The sequence below is a fragment of the Lithobates pipiens genome, unplaced genomic scaffold (assembly GCF_037356315.1).
Source record: "Lithobates pipiens isolate NorthernLeopardFrog02 unplaced genomic scaffold, aLitPip1_a1.2 Scaffold_3, whole genome shotgun sequence".
NCBI lineage: Eukaryota > Metazoa > Chordata > Amphibia > Anura > Ranidae > Lithobates > Lithobates pipiens.
Genome location: NW_027507790.1, coordinates 4,721,541 through 4,746,460, shown reverse-complemented (window position 1 = coordinate 4,746,460; position 24,920 = coordinate 4,721,541). Strand labels below are relative to the sequence as shown.

Sequence of the window (24,920 nt, the reverse complement as noted above, 5' to 3'; positions counted from 1 at the left end):
ATCTGGTGATCGCTGTTTAAAAAAAAATGGTGTAGCGCTTGTCAAATTAAAACCTGATGTAAACGCATGTGTACACATGCGTTTTTTGAGTATTTAGTTTGATAAGCGCTGCACCATTTTTTTTCTCCTTCTGTTAAACACTCGTTCTATGAGGGTGTGAAAAGTGTTGGCATCTGCAAGCTAGGAATTGTAGATGTAGCAACTCGCATGTTTTTTTAGTACTATTCTTTTTTTTTTTTTTTTTTTTTTTTTTTTTTTAATGATCCCTGTTAGAGCCAATTGCAGTGACCACTACTAAGATGCCTCCCCTGTGTTTCCTTTTTTTGAGGAGAAAAAGCTACACTGTAATTTTTGTTTTCGTCTTTCTAAAGAAACTTGTTAAAAAATTAACAAATAACAAATAGGTTAGTGTATTGTCAGTCTTGGAACATGTTTACACGCGCATCTGTCCTCTGAAAGGTGATCTGCAGTGGATTGCCTTTTAGAAGCATTTGACAAGTGGCTTAGAGGTGATGTGTTGCCTCCTCAGTGCTTGTGTTAACCTTGAAAGGGCCCAGAGCACCATTCCACAACATCCTACATTATACATGATTGCATAGCAGTTTGCAGCATGATCCTGTGCATTTTATGAATGGGTTGTAGTTGGTGGTAGTACAACCAGACTCTGCTGGATCTGTGAATATCCAGCCTGTACAGTCAAATTAAGATGTTACATTTCTGGGGGCATTCCTTACACCAATGTTGTACAGAACACCACCAGGTTGCCATATTGCATTCAATTATTTGACCATTTTAGAAAATGACAGCAGTTGCAGAATTAAATTAACCACTTCCTGACCAGCGCATGACTATGTACGTCGGCAGAATGGCATGGACAGGCATATGGGCGTACAGGTACGTCCCTTTAAGAATGCCGCCGTGCCATCTCGTGCGCCGGTCGGCACCCCCGTGAGTCCTGTCGCGGGTCCCACGGACTCGATCGCCGCAGGGATACCCATGATCGTCTCACGGGGAGGCTGAACGGGGAGATGTCGATGTAAACAGCATCTACCCTAGCAACAAGTGACACTGATCTCTGCTATCTGTGATTGGAGCAGAGATCAGTGTTCACTAACACACAGCCACGCCCCCCCACAGTTAGAATCACGCCTCTAGGACACACTTAACCCCTACACTGCCACCCCCTGGTTAACCCCTTCACTGCCAGTGTCATTTACACAGGAATCGGTGCATTTGTATAGCACCGATTGCTGTATAAATGACAATGGTCCCAAAAATGTCTGATGTGTCCACCATAATGTCGCAGTCACAATAAAAATCCCTGATCGCTGCCATTACTAGTAAAAAAAAAAATCCCATAAAACTATCCCCTATTTTGTAAACGCTATAAATTGTGCGCAAACCAATCAATAATCGCTTATTGTAATTTTTATTTTATTTTTTTACCAAAAATATGTAGAAGAATACGTATTGGCCTAAGCTGAGGGGAAAAAAAGTTTTTTGTTTTGTTTTTTTTTTTTTGTTTTTTTTTTACATATTTTTGGGGGATATTTATTATAGCAAAAAGTAAAAAAAATGTTTTTCGAAATTGTCGCTCTTTTTTGTATATCTATATCTCAAAAAATACCGCAGGGGTGATCAAATACCACCAAAAGAAAGCTCTATTTGTGGGGAAAAATAAGACTTCAATTTTGTTTGGGAGCTACTTCGCACCACTGCACAATTGTCAGTTAAAGCGACGCAGTGCCGAATCGCAAAAAGTGGTCTGGTCTTAAGCCAGCAAAATAGTCCGGTCTGAAAGTGGTTAAAAGGTATCTAAACCACTTCAATACCGAGCACTTTCACCTCCTTCCTGCCCAGGCCAATTTTCAGCTTTTAGCGCTGTCGCACTTTGAATGGCAAATGTGTGGTCATGCAACTCTGTAACCATATAAAATCATCATTTATTTTCACACAACTAGAGCTTTGTTTTGGTGGTATTTAATCGCCACTGAGTTTTTTTTTTTTTTTTTTTTGCTAAATAAAAAAAATGGAAAAGTGGGTATATACTGTGCTGTGAATAAAATCCTATAAATAAAGCTGCAAACAATGCCTAAAGACAAACGGTAAGTAAATAGATATAAAAGATGTTGCGCTAAACCTATATGCAAATATGTGAAATCTATATCAAGAAATTGCTTGAAAAAAAAAAAAAATAACAAAAAAATCACGTGAAGTGAACAATAAAGCTCCAGTACACTGCTAAGCCCGTTCCGAGCCCGACTCCTGCTCAATCCCCGCTCTCTGCTGTTTGGTGCGCTGTGTGGACGACACAGGAGCCAAGATGGCAGGGGCAGGGCCAGCGTCTCCTCCACGCTGAGACCGGAGCTGCCTCGGATCTTTTGATGGCAACGGTCGGCTCTCCTTGGGATTTTTTTGTGGATGAGGATGGCATCTTTTTGTGCCCTAGAGTCTCCCCTACCAGGTTCCACAAAGATTACCGAGGAAGAGTCTGTTCCAAGGGCTCCAAACAGGGTATTTTTCAGGAGGATAGACTGAGCTTAGAAGAATCACATCTTGCCCTGCTCACATCCGGCCACGTCCACCGTTTTTTATTTTTTTGCACTATAAACAAAAAAGACCATCAATTTTGCAAAATATATATATATATATATATATATATATATATATATATATATATATATATATATATATATTTTTAACATTTTGCTAAAATACATATCCAATTAAAAATGTATATATATATATTTTTTAATTAATTTAGGCCAATTGTATTCTACATATTTTTGGTAAAAAAAGCGCAATAAACATATATTGATTTGGGTTACGCAAAAGTTATAGCGCCTACAAAATAGGGAATAGATTTATGGCATTTTTTTTTTTTTTTTAACTAGTAATGGCAGTGATAAGCTATTTTTTTTTTTTTTTTTTTTTTTTTTTTTGCAGGACTGCGACATTGCGGCGCACAGATTGGACAATTTTTTGACACTTTTGGGACCAGTGACATTATTACAGTGATCAGAGCTAAAAATATGCACTGATCAATGTATATGAGGAGCGATTGCTGGGGGGCCGGCTGACATCGTGGCCAACGGACCTGCGCATTGGCTCTGCTTCTGTGCAGAGAGTGCGCAAGCTGCCCGCAGTGTCTCGTGTATTAAGCAACTTACGGGTACTTTGTTTCGCGCAATAGGGCTGCCCTGCCGCATTATATATGCTGCGGGCGGTCCTTTAGTAGTTAATGAAAGTTGAGTATTCATTTTTAAGGATAAGGTTTCCCCTTTACTATTGCCAAAGCGCTCTGTTAGGTCGGTCGGTGCTTCATGGACTTTTCAGCATCAAGCTACTATTTGTAAGAACTTCAAGGGAGACAACTGGTCTTCTGTTCACATTTTTGTCAGATTTTACCAGGTGATTGTTCATGCTTTAGCTGATGCCAGCTTTGGTTGTAAGGTTCACCAGGTGGTTCTGTAAGCCCTGTAGAGCCTCCTTTTTGTACCCTGCTGTTACTTGTGGACCAATTAAGGTCTTTACTGTGTTGCCTACCCATCAGTTGGACTGCTTCTGTGCACCTTAATTACCATCCTGTGTTCCTCAGTGTATACCTCAACTTTCTGAAATGAATAGACAGAAAATGATTGACAAAACCACACAAGTGCTGATTTGACCTCTATTTTTCCTTTATATTGGCCTTTCAATCTAACAAATTGACTAATGTAGGTTGGATTAAAAGTTTTTTTGTGCAATATAACCCTTTTGGTAGTAAAATGGTACATTTTGTACAGAGATGTACACATCAGACCAAATAGAGGGACAATTGAGGCTACATGAAGTACAGCGATTTGGTCTCAAATGAGGGACCGTTGGGAGCCATGCTTAAAGGGATTGTAAAGTAAAATTTTTTATTTTTTTAAAATAACAAACATGTTATACTTCCACTGTGCAGCTCGTTTTGCACAGAGTGGCCCCAAACCTGCTCTTCTGAGGTCCCTCGGCGGCTGACTCTTTTTTTTTTTTTTTTTTTGAGTACATAATTTTCTGACTAAAGTCTAAATTAAAGTCCTGCTAGATCATGTCAGGCTGGCCCCTTTAACGGGTATAGTTGCTATTAGGGGTCGACCCATATATATTTTTTTAGGGCTGATACAGATTTTTCAGCTGCCTTTAAGGCCGATATCTGGTGCCGATTTTCTGTAGATTTGAAGCTTTTATTTTTACACTGTCCTTTTAGATTTTTTTTTTGTAGCACTTTTATTGCTGTCACAAGGAATGTAAACATCCTTTGTGACAGTAATAGGCAGTGACGGGTACTCTTTATGGAGGGATCCTAAAAGTATTCAAAATGTCAAGATCAGCATTTTTGAATGCTTTCTATTTTTTAAAACTGATACCTTTTATGATGAGAGTAATGACATCACTTCCGAGTTACTAGATCGAAGACCCGCACAAAGCAATCGGCTTTGTTTGGGTCTCTGGTCTGCTGGCTGGTCGCTCAGGCCTCCTGTTGGGATGGGAGACCCGGCTGATCGGCGGGGGGACAGGGCGTCATCTCCCACTAGTTGTGATAACGGCCGAGCGGCTACTTAGCCGCATCAATTATTACAAGAAATCAGTCGACCCCTAATAGCTATGTAAAAAGATTAAAAATAAGTGCCTATACTGTTTAAAATCCAGTAATACACTGTCTCGCCCTGCTCTGCACATGGAAGTGCCTAAAAAACAGAGAGCCACTGAGCAAATTTGTAGAGGTCGATCTGCAGACAGCTATAAAGCAAAATTAAACCCTCCTATTCCTTACAGCTAAGGAAGCTGCTTCTGTTTGATCTGCAACTGCCATGCTGCTGCCATGTCATCGGTTATAACACCAGTCATTTGATGGTTTGACATTTTGGTTCAGGACACAAGCAAATGTGACAGTTTGCATTCCAGGAATGTAACTGTTTTTTTAAATCGACGGGTTTAGTTCCGCTTTCATGATTTACTGCTGTTCAGGGGCTCTGAACTGCAGCAAAGTTCCGCTTTTAAGGGTTACAGGCACCCCCCCCCCCTTATTTACTGCTTTGAACCATTAAAAAGAAGAGATATCGATTAACAGTCACCACCAAAAGGCCCAGTTTGTCCTGGAAAAAAAAAAAATATCCTGCATACACATGCTATTTTTAAAGATATGTTCAGTATAGTTCTACTAAGGGCTCTTTCACACAGGCGGACCAACGTGTGTTTTTTATTTTTTTATTTTTTTTTAAGGTGGACCCGATCGAACCATCCATTGCCCTCTATGAAGCAGCGGATTTAAACGGACATGTGTCTGTTTACATCCGCCGACAACCGTTCTGGATGCTAAAAACTGGTGGAGGGAGATACGTTCCCCATCCGTCTGGTGGATCGAGTCAGATGACACTTGGATGTAAACAGACAGGTGGTCCGTTTACATCCGGCTGCTCATAAAGGAATGCAGGCTGTGTCTGTGGCCGCTCTGTATGAGCAGAGTGAACTTTGACCTGTCACCCGCCTTGCTCAGTGGGGATCAGCGGACATATCCCCTGCTGAGCAGGTGGATCCGCTGGCTGAGTCTGCCCTTGTGAAAGAGCCCTAACACATGCCAAATTTGAAAAACCTTTGTTATTGAGGGGTTCAAGCAGTAGTAAAGTCTGTTTAACAAAAAAAATGCTTCCCCATACTAGCACATTATGACAGACTTTCCTGTAAAGTGTATCTATCCACGAGCGACACAATGTCACCGCTGACGGGGTTTACGTCTACACTCGGTCTCCCTTCCGTTCGCATGCTCTGGCCGTTTGCTTGGCTGGCTGCGATGAAGTCACTCCCACGCATTGGAGTCACGACCATGGCAGAGCACTTGAGTGCGCTATCCATTCAAAGTGCATTGCACATGTGCTGCTAATGTCAGTGGCCCCTACAAATGTGAAAATCTCCTAAACTGTGCACAGTTAACTGTACCTTTTAAGCTTACCTGAACAAGTGGACTTTACTACAGCTTTAAGGTCCTCATACAAATATGTTTACAGTAAAGTGGACTTTGATTTGTCATTTTTTGTAGGGTGGAGAAAGGTAGTGACGATGTAAGACTCATGAGGCCAGCATCGCCAGAACATGAGATGCTTGGTACACAGCAAGCTGAACCCTCTACCTCTGACAACAGCAGGATAGAACCGGACACAACAGAACCTAGTGCTAGCCTTGCACCAGTGGAACAACTTGCACAAGTTGTAAGGTAAGTTTAATGACACCATCTGAATGATTTTGATCCTCGTATGGAGAAATACATCTTTTGATAGCATTTCTCAAGAACCTGTTTGTGTTGCTACACCAAAAACGTTGAATTGTCTTGTATAGGAGGTAGACACTATATGCTTTTATTATGCTATCAATTCTAAAAACATAACACAAAAGATACTTAAATATATACTCCATTACTAGTAGACAGGGTGGAAATAAATTTCAAAGACATTATTCTCTGTTCTTCTATTTCTCAGCTTTATAATGGTTTAATTTTTTTACATTTCTTTCTTGTCTTACGGAGAATTGTTTTATGTAGGGCTACGGCTATATTGACAAAAAAATTGGATAGTCCTGGCTGCCTCTGCCGCATTGAATTTGTGTGTTACTTCTATGTGGTTCATTTTCCATAGTTAGTGCCTTGAAAAGTATTCATACCCCTTGAAATTTTCCACATTTTGTCATGCTACAACCAAAAACCTAAATGTATTTTGTGATAGACCAACACAAAGTGGCACATAATTGTGAAGTGGAAGGAAAATTGACTGGTTTTCAATTTTTGTTTTTTACAAATAAAGATGTGAAAAGTGTGGTGTGCATTTGTATTCAGCCCCCCTTAGTCAATACTTTGTAGAACCACTGTTACAGCTACAAGTCTTTTTGGGTATGTCTCTACCAGCTTTGCACATCTAGAGTGACATTTTTGCCCATTCTTCCTAGCAAAATAGCTCAATGTCAGATTGGATGGAGAGCATCTGCAAGTATTTCCACAGAATCTCAATTAGATTTAGGTCTTGACTTTGACTGGGCCAGTCTAACACAAGAATATGCTTTGATCTAAACCATTCCATTGTAGCTCTGGCTGTATGTTATGTGTTGTTCTGCTGGAGGGTGAACCCCCGCCCCAGTCTCAAGTCTTTTGCAGACTCTAATGCCACGTACACATGATCGGACTATCCAGTAGGCCAGAGTCCACCGGACAAATCAACCGTGTGTGGGCTCCTGCCGACTTTTTCTTCCCAAAAGTCCGGCGGACTTTGAAAGAAGTCTTGACTTTTCAAATGAACGGACTTGTGCGCACACACGGAGTAAAATCCGTTCATTTTGAACGTGACTCCAGGTAGATGGGACTAGCGAAGGAAGTCTATGTCACCGCCTCCATTGGCAAGATTGACACCTTGCTAGCCCCGTCGCCTGGTATGGATTTTAAGGGGAACCCCTACGCCAAAAAAAGGCCCGGCTTTCTCCTTCGTCGCCGCCTTTCCGTGGGTCTTCTTCCGACTTCTCCTGCTCTTCGGTTTTTCTGCCGGGCTCCTCCGCCATCTTCTTCCAGCTCTTTTACTGGCTTTGGCCCAGTCTTCTCGTTCGTTGATGTCGCCCCCTTCTTCCGATTATTGACACCACCTTCTTCGTCGTCGTCGTCGTCGTCTTCTTCTTCTTCTGACACAACACTCTGTCCCGCTGTAATGCCAGGGACGCGTTGCACGGTGACTTATATAGGCATAAGGGGTGGGGTCATGGGTGATGTCACATGGTGACCCCTCCCCTTATGTTACAGTGGGAGGGGGGTCACCATATGACATCACCCGTGACCCCGCCCCTTATGCCTAATATAAGTTGCCGCGCAAAGCTTCCCTGGCATTACAGCGAGAAAGCTTCGAGTCAACATTGGAAGAAGAGAAGAAGGGGGCGACATCGACGAACGAGAAGACCGGGCCAAAGCTAGTAAAAGAGCAGGAAGAAGATAGCGGAGGAGCCCGGTAGAAGAACCGAAGAGAGGCAGAAGTCGGAAGAAGACCCCCGGATGGCGGCGATGAAGGAGAAAGCTTCTCCACGCTAGTAAAAGAGCAGAATATAGCGGAGGAGCCCAGCGAGAAGACCCCCGGAGCTGTCTAATAAACTACTTTAAAAACCTGTGTTGTGTTTTTTTTTTTTTTTTTTTTTATTGACACTTTTTCCCTCAGGTGAATGGGTAGGGGTACGATGTACCCCAAACTCATTCACATAGGGTGGGGGGGCAGGGATCTGGGGCCCCCTTATTAAAGGGGGCTCCCGCATTCCGATAAGCCCCCCGCTCACAGACCCCGACAACCAACGACCAGGGGTGTCGGGAAGAGGCCCTTGTCCTCGTCAACATGGGGACAAGGTGCTTTGGGGTCTATCCAGCTCAACCTGAGTGAGTGTCTACAATTGTTCCTATCCCTTGTGTCTCATTAAGATGCTCCTCTATTATATATTATTTATTTAAGGTACCCATATAGCGACGTCAATTTACACAGTGCTCCACACATACATCACACATTTACATCGGTTCTTACCCTCAAGGAGCCCACAATCCAAGGTCCCAAACTCACATTCATATATTAGGGCCACACCACATATCCGATTGTGGTATGAAGCCTGTGGTTCACTGCTGATTATCGCGTGAACCAGGAAGAGTTGGTAAATGGCTTTCCTCGGTTCACACTGACAGGGAGAGCCGATCGGTGGCTCTCCCTGTCGGGGGGTCTGTGCTGATAATCAGCACATTGATTATCAGTACAGCCCCATCAAAAGGTGGCCCACCTGCCAGCCTGTCCCCATAATAAATGCCTGTCAGTAGCTCCTCATCAGTGCTGTCTATCCAGTGCCGCCTATCAGTGGCCAATCGTTTTCTTTTTAATTCTGTCTTTTTGTTTTATAACGTTAAAATTTAAAACCGCAGAGGTGATTAAATACCACCAAATGAAAGCTCTATTTGTGGGAAGAAAATTATAATTTTGTTTGGGTACAGTGTTGCATGACCACCCCATTGTCATTCAAAGTTGAAAGCTGAAAATTGTCCTGGGCAGGAAGGGGGGAAAGTGCCTGGTATGGAAGTGGTTAAACTCCTCCACAACTTTATCCGTGACCTGTCTGGTGTGTTCCTTGGCCTTCATGATGCTGTTTGTTCACTAAGGTTTTCTAACAAACCTTTCAGGGCTTCGCAGAACAGCTGTATTTATACTGAGATTAAATTACACACAGGTGGACTCTATTTACTAATTGGGTGACTTCTGAAGGCAATTGGTTCCACTAGATCAGGGGTATGCAATTAGCGGACCTCCAGCTGTTGCAGAACTACAATTCCCATGAGGCATAGCAAGACTGACAGCCACAAGCATGACACCCAGAGGCAGAGGCATGATGGGACTTGTAGTTTTGCAACAGCTGGAGATCCGCTAATTGTATATCCCTGCACTAGATTTTTAGTTAGGGGTATCGGAGTAAAGGGGGCTGAATACAAATGCAAGCCACACTTTTCAGATATTTTATTTGTAAAAAAATGTTGAAGGCCATTTATCATTTTCCTTCCACTTCACAATTCTGCGCCACTTTGTGATGGTCTTTCAGATAAAATCCCAATAAAATACATTTATGTTTTTGGTTGTGACCTAAGGTGTGGAAAATTTCAAGGGGTATGAATGCTTTAAGGCACTGTATAGTTTGTGGATTCAAGAGACCTTACAATTTTATGACACTTGATACTGCAATCAGCTTTAAGAAAGCAGAAAATGAAACCGTTTAATAGATAAAAAATCCTGAGTTTTAGAAGTACAGTAGCTGACTCATTGTAGAGGTATATGACTGTAACGTTTGGGTCCTTTTTTTTTATTTTTTTATTTTTTTTTAATTGGTTGGTGTATCATTCCAGCATGACCATTTTTTTTTTCTCTCTCAAATAGATGTGATAAGCTATTGCCTTTTAAGGCCGGCCATAAATCACTAGTTTTTCCCCCATCAACGCAGTCAGTGTTAATGGGGGGGAATCCCTTCCGTTGAGCTGTTCTCCCAGTGAGGGGGTGTTGTCCCCGACTGGAGTGATTAGCCAACTACTGGCAATTATTTAATGTAAAGTCCAACAGGCTGGTTGTACCCAAGTTAATTGATCAATCAACTTGGGTACAATCAGCCTGCCCATACATGGTTTGAATCTCGGCCGGTTGCTGCTGCATCTGTGGCCAGCTTAAGTCTATAATTCATTGGCCGCCTTCAAAGTAGAGTGAAGGGAAGTTTTCCAATAAAAGACAATCAATTGTTGGCAAAGAAAAAATGCAAATGTAACAGTATTTTAATTTAGCTTTCTTTTTTTTTCTTTTTTTTTTTTTTTTAAACGCAACTGCTGGCTTTGGGAAATTCCCAAAAGTGGAACTTCCGGTTTAAGCACTCCTTGCCCCCCTTACATGCCACATATGTCATGGATTTTTTTGTGGAGGGGGAAGTGGGTACCTGGGTTTTGACAGGCAATTACTGTCCCACTTCCTCCTTCTGTTGCTTGGCCGCCTAGGAGTGCCTGTCCACTTGGAGAGAGCATTGTGAATCGTGCATTCACAGTGCGTGCCCGGCTGTGAAGCTGCAAGCTATCACAGCTAGGTACCCACAGTAGCAGTGCCATGGAGAGGAGGGGGAGGAGTGAGGCTTCGGGCAGCCGCATCGCTGGACCGTGGGCAGGTGGGTGTCTGTTTTATTAAAAGTCAGCAGCTTTTGTAGCTGCTGACTTAAAGCAAAGTTCCACTGTTTTGTAAGTTTATTAAGGTTCAGTGTGTCTGGGTTATTGGCAAATGTTTGCATTATAAGAGTCATAAAATGGAATGTAATTTATGATATAATTGATACAACTGAAATATGTTACATTTTGGTTGACATGTTCTTCTCTTATTCAGGAACTGCTTAAGATATTTCTTGCCACCCAATTTTCATATAACCAAGAATGAACTGAGCACAATGAGTGCTGAAGATCTTATAGCCTTTCCTTTGGTGAGTGAGAAATATTTGCTCAAGCAAATTCTACAGTGACTGCAAAGGTTTCAAATACCTTTACTCATTCAAGTGACACTTTCATATAATTTTGCTTTTTATTGCAAAAGAGAACATCAGCCGTTCATTCCACTTTTCTTTCATTTGCCTCAACCAGCTAATCTGTAGTAACTAGTCTGAAAAAGTATGTGTGGTTGATTCTGTTTTTGGCAAATTTTAATTTAATATGCTGTTAGCTTTGTACATTTTAAACAAAAGCTGTCTGAATTGAGTTTGCACAATTTTTTCTTTATTTCTCATTGAGGGACACAGCTTCATAATAAAGTATAACTAATGCCACGTACACACAAACTGAATTCTTGTCGGAAAAAGCTCTGATGGTAATTCCGACGGAATTCAGCTCAAGCTGTCTTACCTACACACGGTTACATCAAATTCCGATCATTTATAACGTGGTAACGTACAACACTTATGACGTGACTAGAAAAAGGAAGTTCAGTAGCCAATGTCTCGTAGTTGAATCTGAGCATGCATGATTTTTGGCGTGTCGGAATTGCATACACACAATCGGAATTACCGATAGAAAGTTTTTCCGTCGGGAAAATTGAGAACGTGCTATAACTTTTTGGCTGGCGGAAATTAGGACAGCTAAATTCCGATGGAGCATACACACTGTCGCATTTTCCCATGAAAAGCTCTCATCGGTCTTTTTCTGGCCGGAATTTCCGATCGTGTGTACGTGGCATAAAAGGCAAAACGTTTTGGATAGAGTGGAAAGGGATTAGAATACCTTTTCAGTTTTTACTGCTGTCTGTGCACCCGTTAAGGAGATTTCCCCTGTCTATTTGTCCTGTTTACCGTTATTGAAAGTAAAAGGAAATTCCAATTTTTGGGGTGCCCCCAGAAAAGTAGTAGGGGGGGAAATCTTCCAATGGGGACTGTAGTTCTGGTCCCCAAAGAATTCCCTTTAATTTGTAGGGATTTCCTCTCCCTTACTGGTGGCTAGGGGACAGGAAGTAAATGGTAATCTCTGCAATGGGTCACAGATGGTGAAAAGAATCTGACGGGTTAAAACAAAAAAATGTTTCATACTTACTGTAACTTTCTTTTCCTGGTGCTTATCCATGGCAACATACCTGTGACGAGCTCCGCCTTGGCTCCTCCCTCAGGAACAGTGAATATTATAAAAGAGAAGGATTAGTACACTCCCAGCATTCTATGTAATATAGCATACCGAGGGTGGGATTGTATGCTGCCATGGATAGGCACCAGGAAAAGAAAATTACGGTAAGTATGAAACAATTTCCCGTTTTCCTGGTGCCTCCCTGGCAGCATACCTGTGACAAATAACTAGCTGAAATGGGTGGGATGATGCATAGTAAAAGATTTATTTGAAAAAGGATTTAAAATGGGCAAATGCCGTCCTGATAGCCTGTCTGCCAGTTTCTATAGATAAGAAAGCTGCCGGGTCTACTCTGTAACACCTCGTAAACACATGTTGGAATGACCATGATGCTCCCCTTTAGATCGTTTTGATGGATATGTCTGCTCAAGAGGCAGGAAACAACTGGGTGGCATACAGCCCAACTGAAGAGGGGGTTCTAGACCCCTAGCCCTGTTCGCCTTCTTAACCAATTTGATTATCCATGAAACTATTGTACTAGAGTAGGGATCTGCAAACTATGGCTTCCCAGCTGACGCAGAACCAAATATCCCATGAGTTATTTTAAAGCTCTGATATTCAGACATGACTAGGCATGATGGATACTGCAGTTCCGGAATGGTCACATTTTAGAGGCCTTTACCCAGTTTTTTTTTTTTTTTGTTGGGGGGGGGGGATATTACAAATAGGTCAGATGAAAGTCTGAAGGGAGTTGTGGCTTAAATATAGTGTCTTGGTACCAAAGTAATATTGTCTTTGTGAAGAAGGTCGAAATAGGAGCTGAAAAGATTGGCAGGACCCAAGGCTCGGAGATGGTAGAGGCAAAGGAGAACATAGGGATAATTCCATGTACCGTTCTAAGTTCCACTCTATCCGCGTACAGAAAATAATATTATTGTCTTCTGATCCTAGAGCCTGAAGTTCTGATACTCCAAAGCCTGATACCATCGCTACAAAGAAAAATAGTTTCCAAGTGAGATTTCACAAGGATGCTGAATCAGATGGGACAAAAGGCTGTTTGGATAAGGGCTCCAGAGCAATAGAGATCACAAGTGGGAAATATTTATTCTAATGGATGGGCTTATCTTCTTGACAGTCTTGAAAAATTTGATTATTATAGGATGTTCTGCCCATCTCTTGTGGTCACAGCAGAGATTGCCACTAGCTTAAATTGCCTAACCGGTACCTGACCAACTTGGGTACATATACTGGGCAGAATGGCTCCCCTGCATGAAACCCTGTACGTTTTTTGTTTTTTGGTTTTTTTCCCCCCAAATTTACGTTTTTCTTTTTGTTTGTTTTTTGTGTATAGCACAAAAAATAAAAACCGCAGAGGTGATCAAATAGAAAGCTCTATTTGTGGCAAAAAAAGATGCAAATTTCGTTTGGGTACAGGATTGTAAGACTGTGCAATAACCAGTTAAAGCGATGCAATGCCAAATTGTAAAAAGTGCTCTGGCCAGGAAGGGGGTAAAACCTTTCCGGGGCTGAAGTGGTTAATCCTAATCGTAAATCAGGTCTGTTTGCAGTAAGTCAAGGAGCTGGGAGGAAGAGGGTACATAAGGATTAAAGTTTTGCCGTTAGCAAAATATGTAAACTTATTCCAAACCTTATTCTATGTATTTTTAGTTGAAGGCTCCTGTGCTTTGAGCAGAGTTTAAATAACTCTGGAGGAATGTTTTAATGATTAAAGCCTCTGTCTTTTAACATTCTAATGTAAAGGTTCAGGCTGGGTTCACACTGCAGCGGTGCGGGAAAGCCGCAAATCCGCTGCGGGTTCCCTCATCGCATGCCTCCCGGCGGCAGTTCACACTGCCCTATGCGAACGACTGGGAGTGTCAGTGAAAAGTTAATGACACCCCCAGATCAGTTCGCACATCGCAGTGCGATCTGCAAACTCGGACAGGAATCGGATCGCATGGTGTGAACACCCATGCGATCTGATTCTGCTGCGGACCAAAAAAGGGTCATGTGCGAGTTTGGGCCGGGTGCGATGCAAATTCAGCCATACTATCTGTATGGCTGAACTCGCATCGCACAGAGATCGGATGTGATTTGCACTGCGGTGCGAATCACATCCGGTTCTCGTAACTGCAGCAGTGTGAACCTAGCCTAAATCTGTGAGTATTCTGATGGGTGTGATGCCTCGAGCCAGAAGAAAGGGTATCGGGAATATTTATCTGTGGCTGGACACCAAGATAAAGTACCTTGCAAAATATTCACCCCCTTTGCTTTTTACCTGTTTTTGTTACATTACAGCCTTTAGTTCAATGGGTAAATTAAATGATACAAATCCTCAAACAATCCATGTTAATTCCAGGCTGTGAGGCAACACAACACGAAAAATGCCAAGGGGGTGAATACTTTTGCAAGGCACTGTATATTGCCCTAGGGAATCCTGGGTCTCCCTGCAAATAAGGCAGGACTGTTATTGATATTTCAAGTCTCGAGAGAATTTTCAAGGTAGGAGGCCGGAGGAGGCTTAAATGAGATTGCATGCCCAAGACATCTATTGCTTCTGCCAAAGGGTGAGGTAGATGTAAAACAAACCTCTGCAGCTTGGTATTGCTTGCTGTAGCAAAAGGATGCAGTTCAGGAAAGATCCACTGGCCCGCAATCCAACTGAATAACTTTGGTTGTAGGGACCATTTGTTGGGATCCAGGTGTTTAAGTGGGCTGGAAGATGGACTACTCTTAGGTCCTTCAGATTCCCCTCTGCCCAAATGAAGATGGGTTCCACTTCCCTTAGCAAGGAACTGTTATGGGTTCTGCCTTGGTGGTGTATGTATATTGCAGTTCTATTGCCTATCTGGATCGAATCGGATTTGTCCTTGGTCTGAGAGAACAAATGCTGTCAATCCGAGATAAACCGCCTGGATTTCCAGGATATTTGCGATGTCTACCACATTGAACTCCCATCTCTCTTGAATCAACATCTGGTTGCAATGTGCCTCCCTAGCCTATTACATTGGTGTCTGTTAACTGTGGTCCAGAAGACATGTCTTAATGGATGTGGCTTTACAGGCACCTCCCTCTTTGTCCACTAGTGCAGACCCCTGTGCATCAAACTTGCTTGACATATGGACTGGGATAGATGGTTTGCTCCATTGCTTTAGGAATACTAGGTAAAATGTGCCTGAGGTATCCATCTGTCCATGGGACCATCTGGATACAAATAGAAAAAAATGCCTATTAAGTCAAGTTGGCTTAAGGCTCTTATGTAGGACCATATCCTCACTCTCCTTACTTTCCGAATGATCATCCACACTTTCTGAGATGACAGGGACACGTCCCTACTGCGGTGTTGAATAAGGTGTCTAAACTGGAGAAAAGATTACTAGTTTGATTTACCATCCAACCGTATCTTGATCGTGTAGGCCACAGCATCCACCTGTGTTCCACTAGCTGGGCTGGATCTTTTGATAAAAGGAGGATATTGTCTCGTTATAAGAACTGAGAACTAGTTCTCTTAAAGAAGCTTGGATAGTGATCCAAGCCCTCGTGAGGGTTCTGAGGGAAGTGCAGGGTCCAAAGGAGAGACTTCTGCTGTTCTGGGTAATCAAGTCTGACTTTCCTCCTGTGACCCGGGAAATGGCTGTCTGTAACCTTTCTTCAAAGAGTGGTTTACCATTAAACAAAAAAAAAAAAAAAAAACGGTATTTATACAAATTTTGTTTTCACGCAGTGTAGTTCTGACCACAATACCCATATGGCAAGTAGTGACATTGATCTTGCGAAGTATCGAATTGTATCCATTGCCATCTCACTGGTGAAGTCTGCAGAGCCATAGTTCGTCCAAAGCCTTGACAATATTTTTCCTAGGGACATTTTAATGAATCGCTGTCTCCATTGTTTTGGTCCATGCCCACAGGACTTTGGATACAGATCAGGCAGTTGCTGACTTCCAGGTGTTTACCCGCCATTTGGTAAGCTACTTTAAGTCGGGGACTATTTATCTGTCTAAAGCAGGGGTCTCAAACTGGTGGCTCTACAGCTGTTGAAGAACTGCAAGTCCCATCATCCCTCTGCCTATCTGAGTCATGCTTGTAACACTGGGCCTGGCAATGCCTCATGGAAATTGTAGTTTTGCAACAGCTGGAGGGCCACCAGTTTGAGACCCCTGGTCTAAAGGATCCTCAATTGAGGCTGAACCATCGGTTGGTGAGATGAAATACTTTGTTATACGAACCACTGCCACGTCTACCTCTGGTGGAACATCTGGCATTGCAGAATCTTGTTCCGGCAGTGGATATAGTTTTCCTAGGCAATTGAGAGGAAAACATTTTTTTCCCCCAATAATGTCCCTGACAACATCCATCAGAGTAAGCCTATGTTTCCACTATAGCGACCTGAAAGTCATGCAACTTGAAACAATGCCTCTGTATTCTTGAGGTCTATGGGCCTCAAGTTGTGTCTACTTTGATGTCGCTGCAACTTGAAGTAGTAACAGATATGAACCGTACTCATTGGAAATCATGGGGTATGACCTGTCATGCGATTTTGCAGTTCCAGGTCGTATGACAAGTCGCGCTAGTGGAAACCGAGCCGAAAAGACGGAAACCTTCTTTAGAAATAGGAAGTACATCTTTGACTTCTCGGATGTAGTGTTGGCTTCCTCCCAGCTAAAACCTGGCTTTACAGTCTGGACATAGGGCTGAACTAGGAGAAGGTTGATGTCTGAGGGCCGAGCTCTTCTGAGGTATCCTCAGATGGCCCACTATCCAGATGTCTAGGAGGGATACTTGTTTCTTGGTGAGAAGATTCTCATGAGAATGGGCCAGGAAGAGTTCACTTTTCTGGAGGAGGTTGAGCTAATTGCTGCAATGGAACTGCTGTTGCTTGTTCCACTATGTAACCCCTGCCCATCTTTTGCGTAGGACAGCTTTACCTGTTAACCCTCTGACTCTCCGCTGCATAGACTCTAAAACAACTTTTGCAGACCAGTTGGCTGGTAAAGGGATGACCCTGCATGCTCAGCATCGGATACTTGGAATCGAGGAAAACCTAGCTTTCTACTCACATATTTGTTCTAAAAGTGTTAACTTATTTTTAGCTAGAGACAAGTTCATAGCTTCCAAGAAGTTTTACATCATAATTACATTTTCCAGTGTCTTATTGCAGTTGTTCTAGAAGATGCTTGCCTACATATTTCTCTACACCAGAATGCTCAGCATTCTCCCCAGCTGGCAGTTCTGTGGAAAGGGACATATCTATACTTCCTAAGTTGCTTAATATCATTAAGCTGTGTCCTTCAATTGGGAATAAAGTCCTGCTTTTCTATAGGAAGACAGGCATACTTGTTAGTTTAATATATGTACTGCCTCTTTTATTTTTCTCCCTTTTTGTCAGCATTTGTCTCTTAAATTTACAAAACTATAGACTACACTAGAAATGTATGTACAGTGCCTTGCGAAAGTATTCGGCCCCCTTGAACTTTTCAACGTTTTGCCACATTTCAGGCTTCAAACATAAAGATATAAAATTTTTATTTTTTGTGAAGAATCACCAACAAGTGGGACACAATTGTGAAGTGGAACGAAATCTATTGGATTTTTGAAACTTTTTTTAACTAATAAAAAAATGAAAAGTGAGGCGTGCAAAATTATTCGGCTCCCTTGCGTTAATACTTTGTAGAGCCACCTTTTGTTGCGATTACAGCTGCAAGTCGCTTGGGGTATGTCTCAATCAGTTTTGCACATCGAGAGACTGAAATTCTTGCCCATTCTTCCTTGCAAAACAGCTCGAGCTCAGTGAGGTTGGATGGAGAGCGTGTTTGAACAGCAGTTTTCAGCTCTTTCCACAGATTCTCGATTGGATTCAGGTCTGGACTTTGACTTGGCCATTCTAACACCTGGATACGTTTATTTGTGAACCATTCCTTTGTAGATTTTGCTGTATGTTTGGGATCATTGTCTTGTTTGAAGATAAATCTCCATCCCAGTTTCAGGTCTTTTGCAGACTCCAACAGGTTTTCATCCAGAATGGTCCTGTATTTGGCTGCATCCATCTTCCCCTCAATTTTAACCATCTTCCCTGTCCCTGCTGAAGAAAAGCAGGCCCAAGCCATGATGCTGCCACCACCATGTTTGACAGTGGGGATGGTGTGTTGAGGGTGATGAGCTGTGTTGCTTTTACGCCAAACATATATCGTTTTGCATTGTGGGCAAAAAGTTCAATTTTGGTTTCATCTGACCAGAGCACCTTCTTCCACATGTTTGGTGTGTCTCCCAGGTGGCTTGTGGCAAACTTTAGACGATACTTTTTTATGGCTATCTTGGCACTCTTCCATAAAGGCCAGATTTGTGCAGTGTATGACTGATTGTTGTCCTATGGACAGACTCTCCCACCTCAGCTGTAGTTCTCTGCAGTTCATCCAGAGTGATCATGGGCCTCTTGGCTGCATCTCTGATCAGTCTTCTCCTTGTCTGTGCTGAAAGTTTAGAGGGACGGCCAGGTCTTGGTAGATTTGCAGTGGTCTGATACTCCCATTTCAAAATGATCGCTTGCACAGTGCTCCTTGGGATGTTTAAAGCTTGGGAAATCTTTTTGTATCCAAATCCGGCTTTAAACTTCTCCACAACAGTATTACGGACCTGCCTGGTGTGTTCCTTGGTCTTCATGATGCTCTCTGTGCTTTCAACAGAACCCTGAGACTATCACAGAGCAGGTGCATTTATACAGAGACTTGATTACACACAGGTGGATTCTATTTATCACCATCAGTCATTTAGGACAACATTGGATCATTCAGAGATCCTCGCTGAATTTCTGGAGTGAGTTTGCTGCACTGAAAGTAAAGGGGCCGAATAATTTTGCACGCACCACTTTTCAGTTTTTTATTTGCTAAAAAAAAAGTTTAAATTATCCAATAGATTTCGTTCCACTTCACAATTGTGTCCCACTTGTTGGTGATTCTTCACAAAAAAATTAAAATTTTATATCTTTATGTTTGAAGCCTGAAATGTGGCAAAAGGTTGAAAAGTTCAAGGGGGCCGAATACTTTCGCAAGGCACTGTATATCAGTTTATGCATTCCGATGGTCTGGATCCACCTAGATGCCTGGACTGACAGCTGGCTCAGCCTCTCAACAATCCGCTGAGAGCCTGAGCCAGCTGCTCCCCTCTACAGCTCAGCGCCCGAGTGAGCATGGGATTGGAAGGCAGAAGTGTGTAGAGAAGGGAGTGGTGGGTGATTGACCCAGCTCTCTGCTCACAGAATGCTGGCTCTGCACTGAGCTAATCGCTCAGTTCTCAGCAGAGGACAGATGAATGCTGCATCCACCTAGCTGAGTATAATTTTTTTATTTTTTTTATATAGCCCGAACGTCTTTTTAAATCTGAGCAACATATAGATATATAATGTAAGGTGCTAGAAGTGTGACCAGATGTTTGCATGTATTCCGTGTTTTCAGTTTTTTGAATATTAGAGACATGTACAGTACGCTTAAGACACGCTTAAGTATCCTGTTCTTTGTTTAGCCTCCCTTGTGTAAAATGCCATTCATTCTGATTTCCTAATAAAAACTGACCACATTAATCATAACACACCGTGGTCAGTTCAGTTCTCTAGCTGTGCTGGGAACTCGGCCTGCTCTCCTCCAATGATCAGACTTTTCTTGACCCCCCCCCCCCCCTGCACAGCTATTCACAGGGAAGCTCAGTGTACTTCTGTTTCTCCTCCCCCAGCTCTTATGCAACCGAGAACAGAGGAAATGTGATCACTTCTTAAAAAAAAAAAAGGGGGGGGGGTGGTATATATGATTTTTTATTTTTTTTATAGATCTATATTAAACTGAATTGTTTTACAAGGTGATCGTTTACAATGACTTTAACGTTAGTAGAAGCTAGTTAGTTTAGAATTGTGCTGGGACACCCATAAGAAATTCATTCAAGCATGAGAAGATGCAAACCATGCATATAGTGATTTAGTGAGTTAAACTCCAGACCTCGGCTCTGTAAGAGGAGAATGTGAAGCACTTTGCTGTCCTCATGAAATCTACTTTTCTCTTTTTGTAGAAGGAATACTTTAAGCAGTATGAAGTGGGTCTACAAAATTTGTGCAACTCATATCAAAATCGAGCTGATCTCCGTGCTAAAGCCAGTGAAGAGCTCCAGCGTAACACGGAAAATAAGTTAAGAGAGTCTGAAGAGAAACTACAGCGATTAAGAACAAACATTGTGTCACTGCTACAGAAAGTTCAAGAGGTAAGATGCATCCTTTCTATAAATAACCAGTATTGTTAAATTGGCCTAGTTTTCCGCAATGTTGGTTTAAAAAAAGCATTATATAATGGATCTTTTTCTGCAAGGGTCCATTCCTGGACTTTTGTCTTCAAATGCAATCTGGTTTCAAAATAGAAACTAAAAAATCAAGGGGGTTGCTTGAATGGGTTTTTTAATTCACAGCAAGCTAGTAATTGAATTTAAGGCATGAGAAAATGACCTAACCCCTTAATCTAAAAAGTCCACAGATGTTTAACCACTTACCGACCGGGTCATAGCCAAATGACAGCTACAGCGAGGTCGGATAACTCTGGGAAGGGCATACAATGACCCAGCGTGTCACAGAACGGGGTTAAGGGCCAATGACAGCGGCCCATTACCACGTGATCACTCCGTCCAATAACGGATCAATTGGTTATCGACAAACCTGAGCATGTCTGGTCCAGCTCCTCCCTTCTCCTCATACAGATCAGTACAACGTGTGAGTAGAGGAGGGAGCTGGGTGCGGAAGCGCTGTGGGCTGCCTCATACTAAATACCTTGGAATGCCTACTTTCCAAAAAGGGGTCATTTGGGAGATTTGTGTACTTTCCTGGCTTGTTCGGGTCTCAAGAAATGAGAGAGGCTGTCAGTACATCAGGTGTGATTAATTATGAATGATTGGCACCATAGCTTGTAGACTCTAACTTTCACACAGACCAAGTAATATACACGTATTTGAGTTTTTACCAAAGATATGTAATTGTGTAAATTTTGGCCAAAATGCATGAAGAAAAATTACTCATTTGCAAAATTTTATAACCGAAACAAAGAAAAATGCATTTTTTTAAACAAAAATTACCGTCTATTTATAGCACAAAAAAATAAACCCAATGGTAAATAAATACCACCAAAAGAAAGCTCTATTTGTGTGAAAAAACACAACATTTTCATATTACAGTGTTGCATGACTGAGTTATTGTCATTCAAAATGTGAGAGCACTAAAAGCTGAAAATTGGTCTGGTTAGAAAGGAGGGTTTAAGTGGGCAAGTGGTTAAGGATGAATATGCCAGGACTGTGTTTGTTTCAAAACTCATTTTTTACTTTAGTGCTGTAATAGTAATCTGGTCTTACACAACCTTTAACCTTTGTTCCTCTTTTTCTAGGATATCGATATAAATACAGATGATGAGCTGGATGCTTACATAGAAGACCTAATAGCAAGAGGGGACTGACCTAATAGTAGCTGCTAAGCTACATTTATTGAGGGACAGAAGAATAAGCTGCTTTCCCCCCTCTCCAGTTAAATGGGAGTGCCAAAGGGGTCCAGCCCCAGTTCCTGGGCAGACGTGTATTATGACGTCACTGTTTTCTTATGTTTTCATGGTTTTTACATACCAGGCATGTGCTTTTCTTAAAGTTTTAAACATTGTAGTTCATTTCTTTGTTTATAAATATTTATTTTTTACTGAAAAAGAAAGCGCTATGAGTGGTTTATAAAACCTTCTTACAAAAAAATGACTCTGCCTGTTGATTTAAATTAGATCAGTAACTTTACAAGTCTTTATAAATAAATTCCTCACAGCAAATTCTCCAAAATACTTGTACTTTTTTCGTTACGAATCAGTCCTTGAGTGTTAGTCCACTGACTGCATAGGCAAGGTCTCTCAATATCTTTCTAAAGTCGGCCGAGAACTTGTATTGCATACACACGGCAGGACTTTTTCAGCCGACTTTCACCAAATCACGTGGTTTTTCTGCTCTTTACCGCCACCTTTGGTCGACTTCTGTATTGTTGTCTGATCTTTTGCATTGGTTCTAAGCATGCGTGTTTGTACTGTGTACAAAAGTCCTATGGTTTTCTGTACACACGATCAGACTTTGCTTCTTCGGACTTTTGTTGCCAGAAAGTTTGTTCGTTCGCACAGCCAACAAAAGTCAGACCAAAACCCAAAAAAGTTTGTCCGATGGAGCGTACACACGGTCGGATGTTGCTCCAAAACGGCTAATTTGCCTGCATGTTGTCAAAAAGTCAGATCATGTGTACGGGCCTTTAGGCTGCTTTCACACTGGGGCAGGTGGGCTTTGACTGTAAAAGGAGGTGTTTTACAAGTGCTATTTTAGCCCAAAAGCGCATGAAAAATGCTTCAGTGTGAAAGAGGTCTAACAGGAGCATTCTTGGATACTGGTATCACAGTTGTCCTTGATCTACTGTTCTGGCAGATCAGAGGTTACAGAGGGCATGGGAGCAATATTTTTAGAGACAATGTGTTTTTACATTGGTGAATAATGTGGTCAGAGCCAGTATAATTGCTTTTTATTCTGCCTGGTCAGAGTGAAGAGGCTGCAGGTGACTAGAGTGAGGAAAACGATATCAACACCCTATGTGGCAGTGGATAATGCCCACATAGAAAAGACTGGTTTTCTAGGGCAAAACACTTTGGGGTTGATTTACTAAAACTGGAGGGTGCAAAATCTGGTGCAGCTCTACATAGAAACCAAATCGGCTTCCAGATTGTTTCTGTCAAAGCTTAATTTAACAAGCTAACGTTAGAAGCTGATTGGCTACCATGCACAGCTACACCAGACTTTGCACTCTCCAGTTTGAGTAAATCAACCCCTTTGTCAGGAGGTGCCAGCATTTGGAGAAACCTGTGGCAGATACATGTCTCTATGCTTGTTTATAAGCAAATTGAGGGGAGAGTTCTGAGAGCACAGCGGTGACATGGAGGTATTTGTCGAAGCATGGTGGGGATATTGTTTGTTGGTGTGGGGGTCACATCATGGAAGAAGACAGATGCTGAAATATACATTCATGAGAGACTGGATAATTATCAGACTTCAGTTTTTGATGCATATGAGGATATAGGCATAATCTGTGTGTACTGTTTTGACAATCGGGGCCCGGTTCACAATTATGCAAATTGGATGCGACTTACACTGCATCCAATTTGCATAACATTTTAAAATCTATTAGTTTGAATGCATGTGGTTCACATATGTGCGTTGAAGGCACATATTCTATGGAAAAAAATCGGATTCGCAGATGCATTCCATTGAACAGGCATTCTCTCCTTCTCACTACACCTCTCCCTGCACCTGATTCGCAGATAGGACAGCTGCCTTTTCGCTTCTCAGAGAAATCGGAGCTGGAATTCGCACCGGACTGGTGTGAACCCAGCCTCAAGAATATACATTTTATGCATGTCAATTGATAGTCACGTTATTCTGTTGGGAATAAGGACACACACACAATTGTAAAAGCAGCACAGCACCACTTGACTTCATCTAAATATGCTAGTACATCTATCAATCCCTCCTCGACCATGGTGCTTCATCCAAAATGGGGGAGCTCTAATACAGGTGGTGTGTTACTGGCCAGATATTACATATTTTTATTTTGGGGTTGAATACGTTTTTTTTTTAAAGCCCAGAAGTTCTCTGAGTAAGGCTATTGGTGAACTGAAGTAGCAATAACCAAAAATTGTACAAAAAAAATAAAGATTTTGGATGAATAAAACCAAACTTGTGATAAACCACGTGAATCCACTGTCTATTAATGGTTAATTTTTAAAGCACAATATTTGATGGGATTCTCTGCTGTGGCTATGCTGAGCTCACTGGAGAACCTTACATGGTTGCATAGTTAGGTTGAATACAAGTCTATCTAGACACAAGTGCACTTGTGCACCCATTCCTACTAGGTATATGAGCACACATGTTGTGTAATAAGCATGACAATGACATATGGCTTTCTGCCATCTTGACTATACTACAAAGAAAACTGTGCCAGGGATGATGAGCAGATGAAACATTGTCAGAGCCATCCTGAACACATTGGATTCCTTGTCGGGGACCAGCTAAACCTACTGGGCATACAGCCAGGAGGATAGGATTGTCTGACACATACATGCTAATCACACTGGGTACCCATAAGTGACAGAGTACACATCACTCTTGGCCCGAGAGATAAAGGGCAGACATAAGTACAGTGTGCCCCCTTCCAGGAAATGTACATGCTACACACAAACATGCTATTGTGAACACTGCCAAGCATATGTTGAGCACAAGACAATTTGCTAGTGACCATGGATAACAGCCAGAGACTTGGCAGACACGATAAACATGCTTGACACATGGGATTATTTGCCAGGAAAATGCTAACAGTTGGCACCCTTCCAGCATTATAATGATGTGGTGCATTGCTGATTGCAAATGAAAACCAGCAATGTTCCAGAAATATATGAAGCATAGTAAGCACTCTGCCAGGGACAAGTTAAGTACGTTGGTCCCCCTTCCAGATAATTAATGAGCACACAGAACTGCCATGCACATGGTAAACAAATGAGGCACACTGACAAAAGTATGCTGGCCCAATAGGACATCCTGCCAGGGATATAAATAGCAGATGGAACATCCTGCCAGGGTTACAAAAAGCACTTGGGAAGGTGCTGAACACAGGTGTTTCTCTGCCTAGGAGCTGCTAACCACGTGGCATACTCTGCCAAGGATGTGAAGAGTACAGAGAAATGGGGAACATA

At 42.1% G+C, this 24,920-nt stretch overlaps 1 protein-coding gene across 3 annotated transcripts in view; it reads left to right on the top strand.

The window, feature by feature from the left end:
- Positions 1-23,863, top strand: part of MORC2 (MORC family CW-type zinc finger 2) — a 152,218-nt gene extending 128,355 nt beyond the window's left edge. For all 3 annotated transcript variants that reach the window (XM_077461181.1, XM_077461182.1, XM_077461180.1), the window contains exons 24-27: positions 6,062-6,235; positions 10,923-11,016; positions 20,194-20,382; positions 21,546-23,863. In XM_077461181.1, the coding sequence (XP_077317307.1) occupies positions 6,062-6,235; positions 10,923-11,016; positions 20,194-20,382; positions 21,546-21,614 (526 nt within the window). In that variant the 3' untranslated portion in view covers positions 21,615-23,863. The remainder of the gene's footprint in view (positions 1-6,061; positions 6,236-10,922; positions 11,017-20,193; positions 20,383-21,545) is intronic.
- The last annotated feature ends 1,057 nt before the right edge of the window (positions 23,864-24,920 follow it).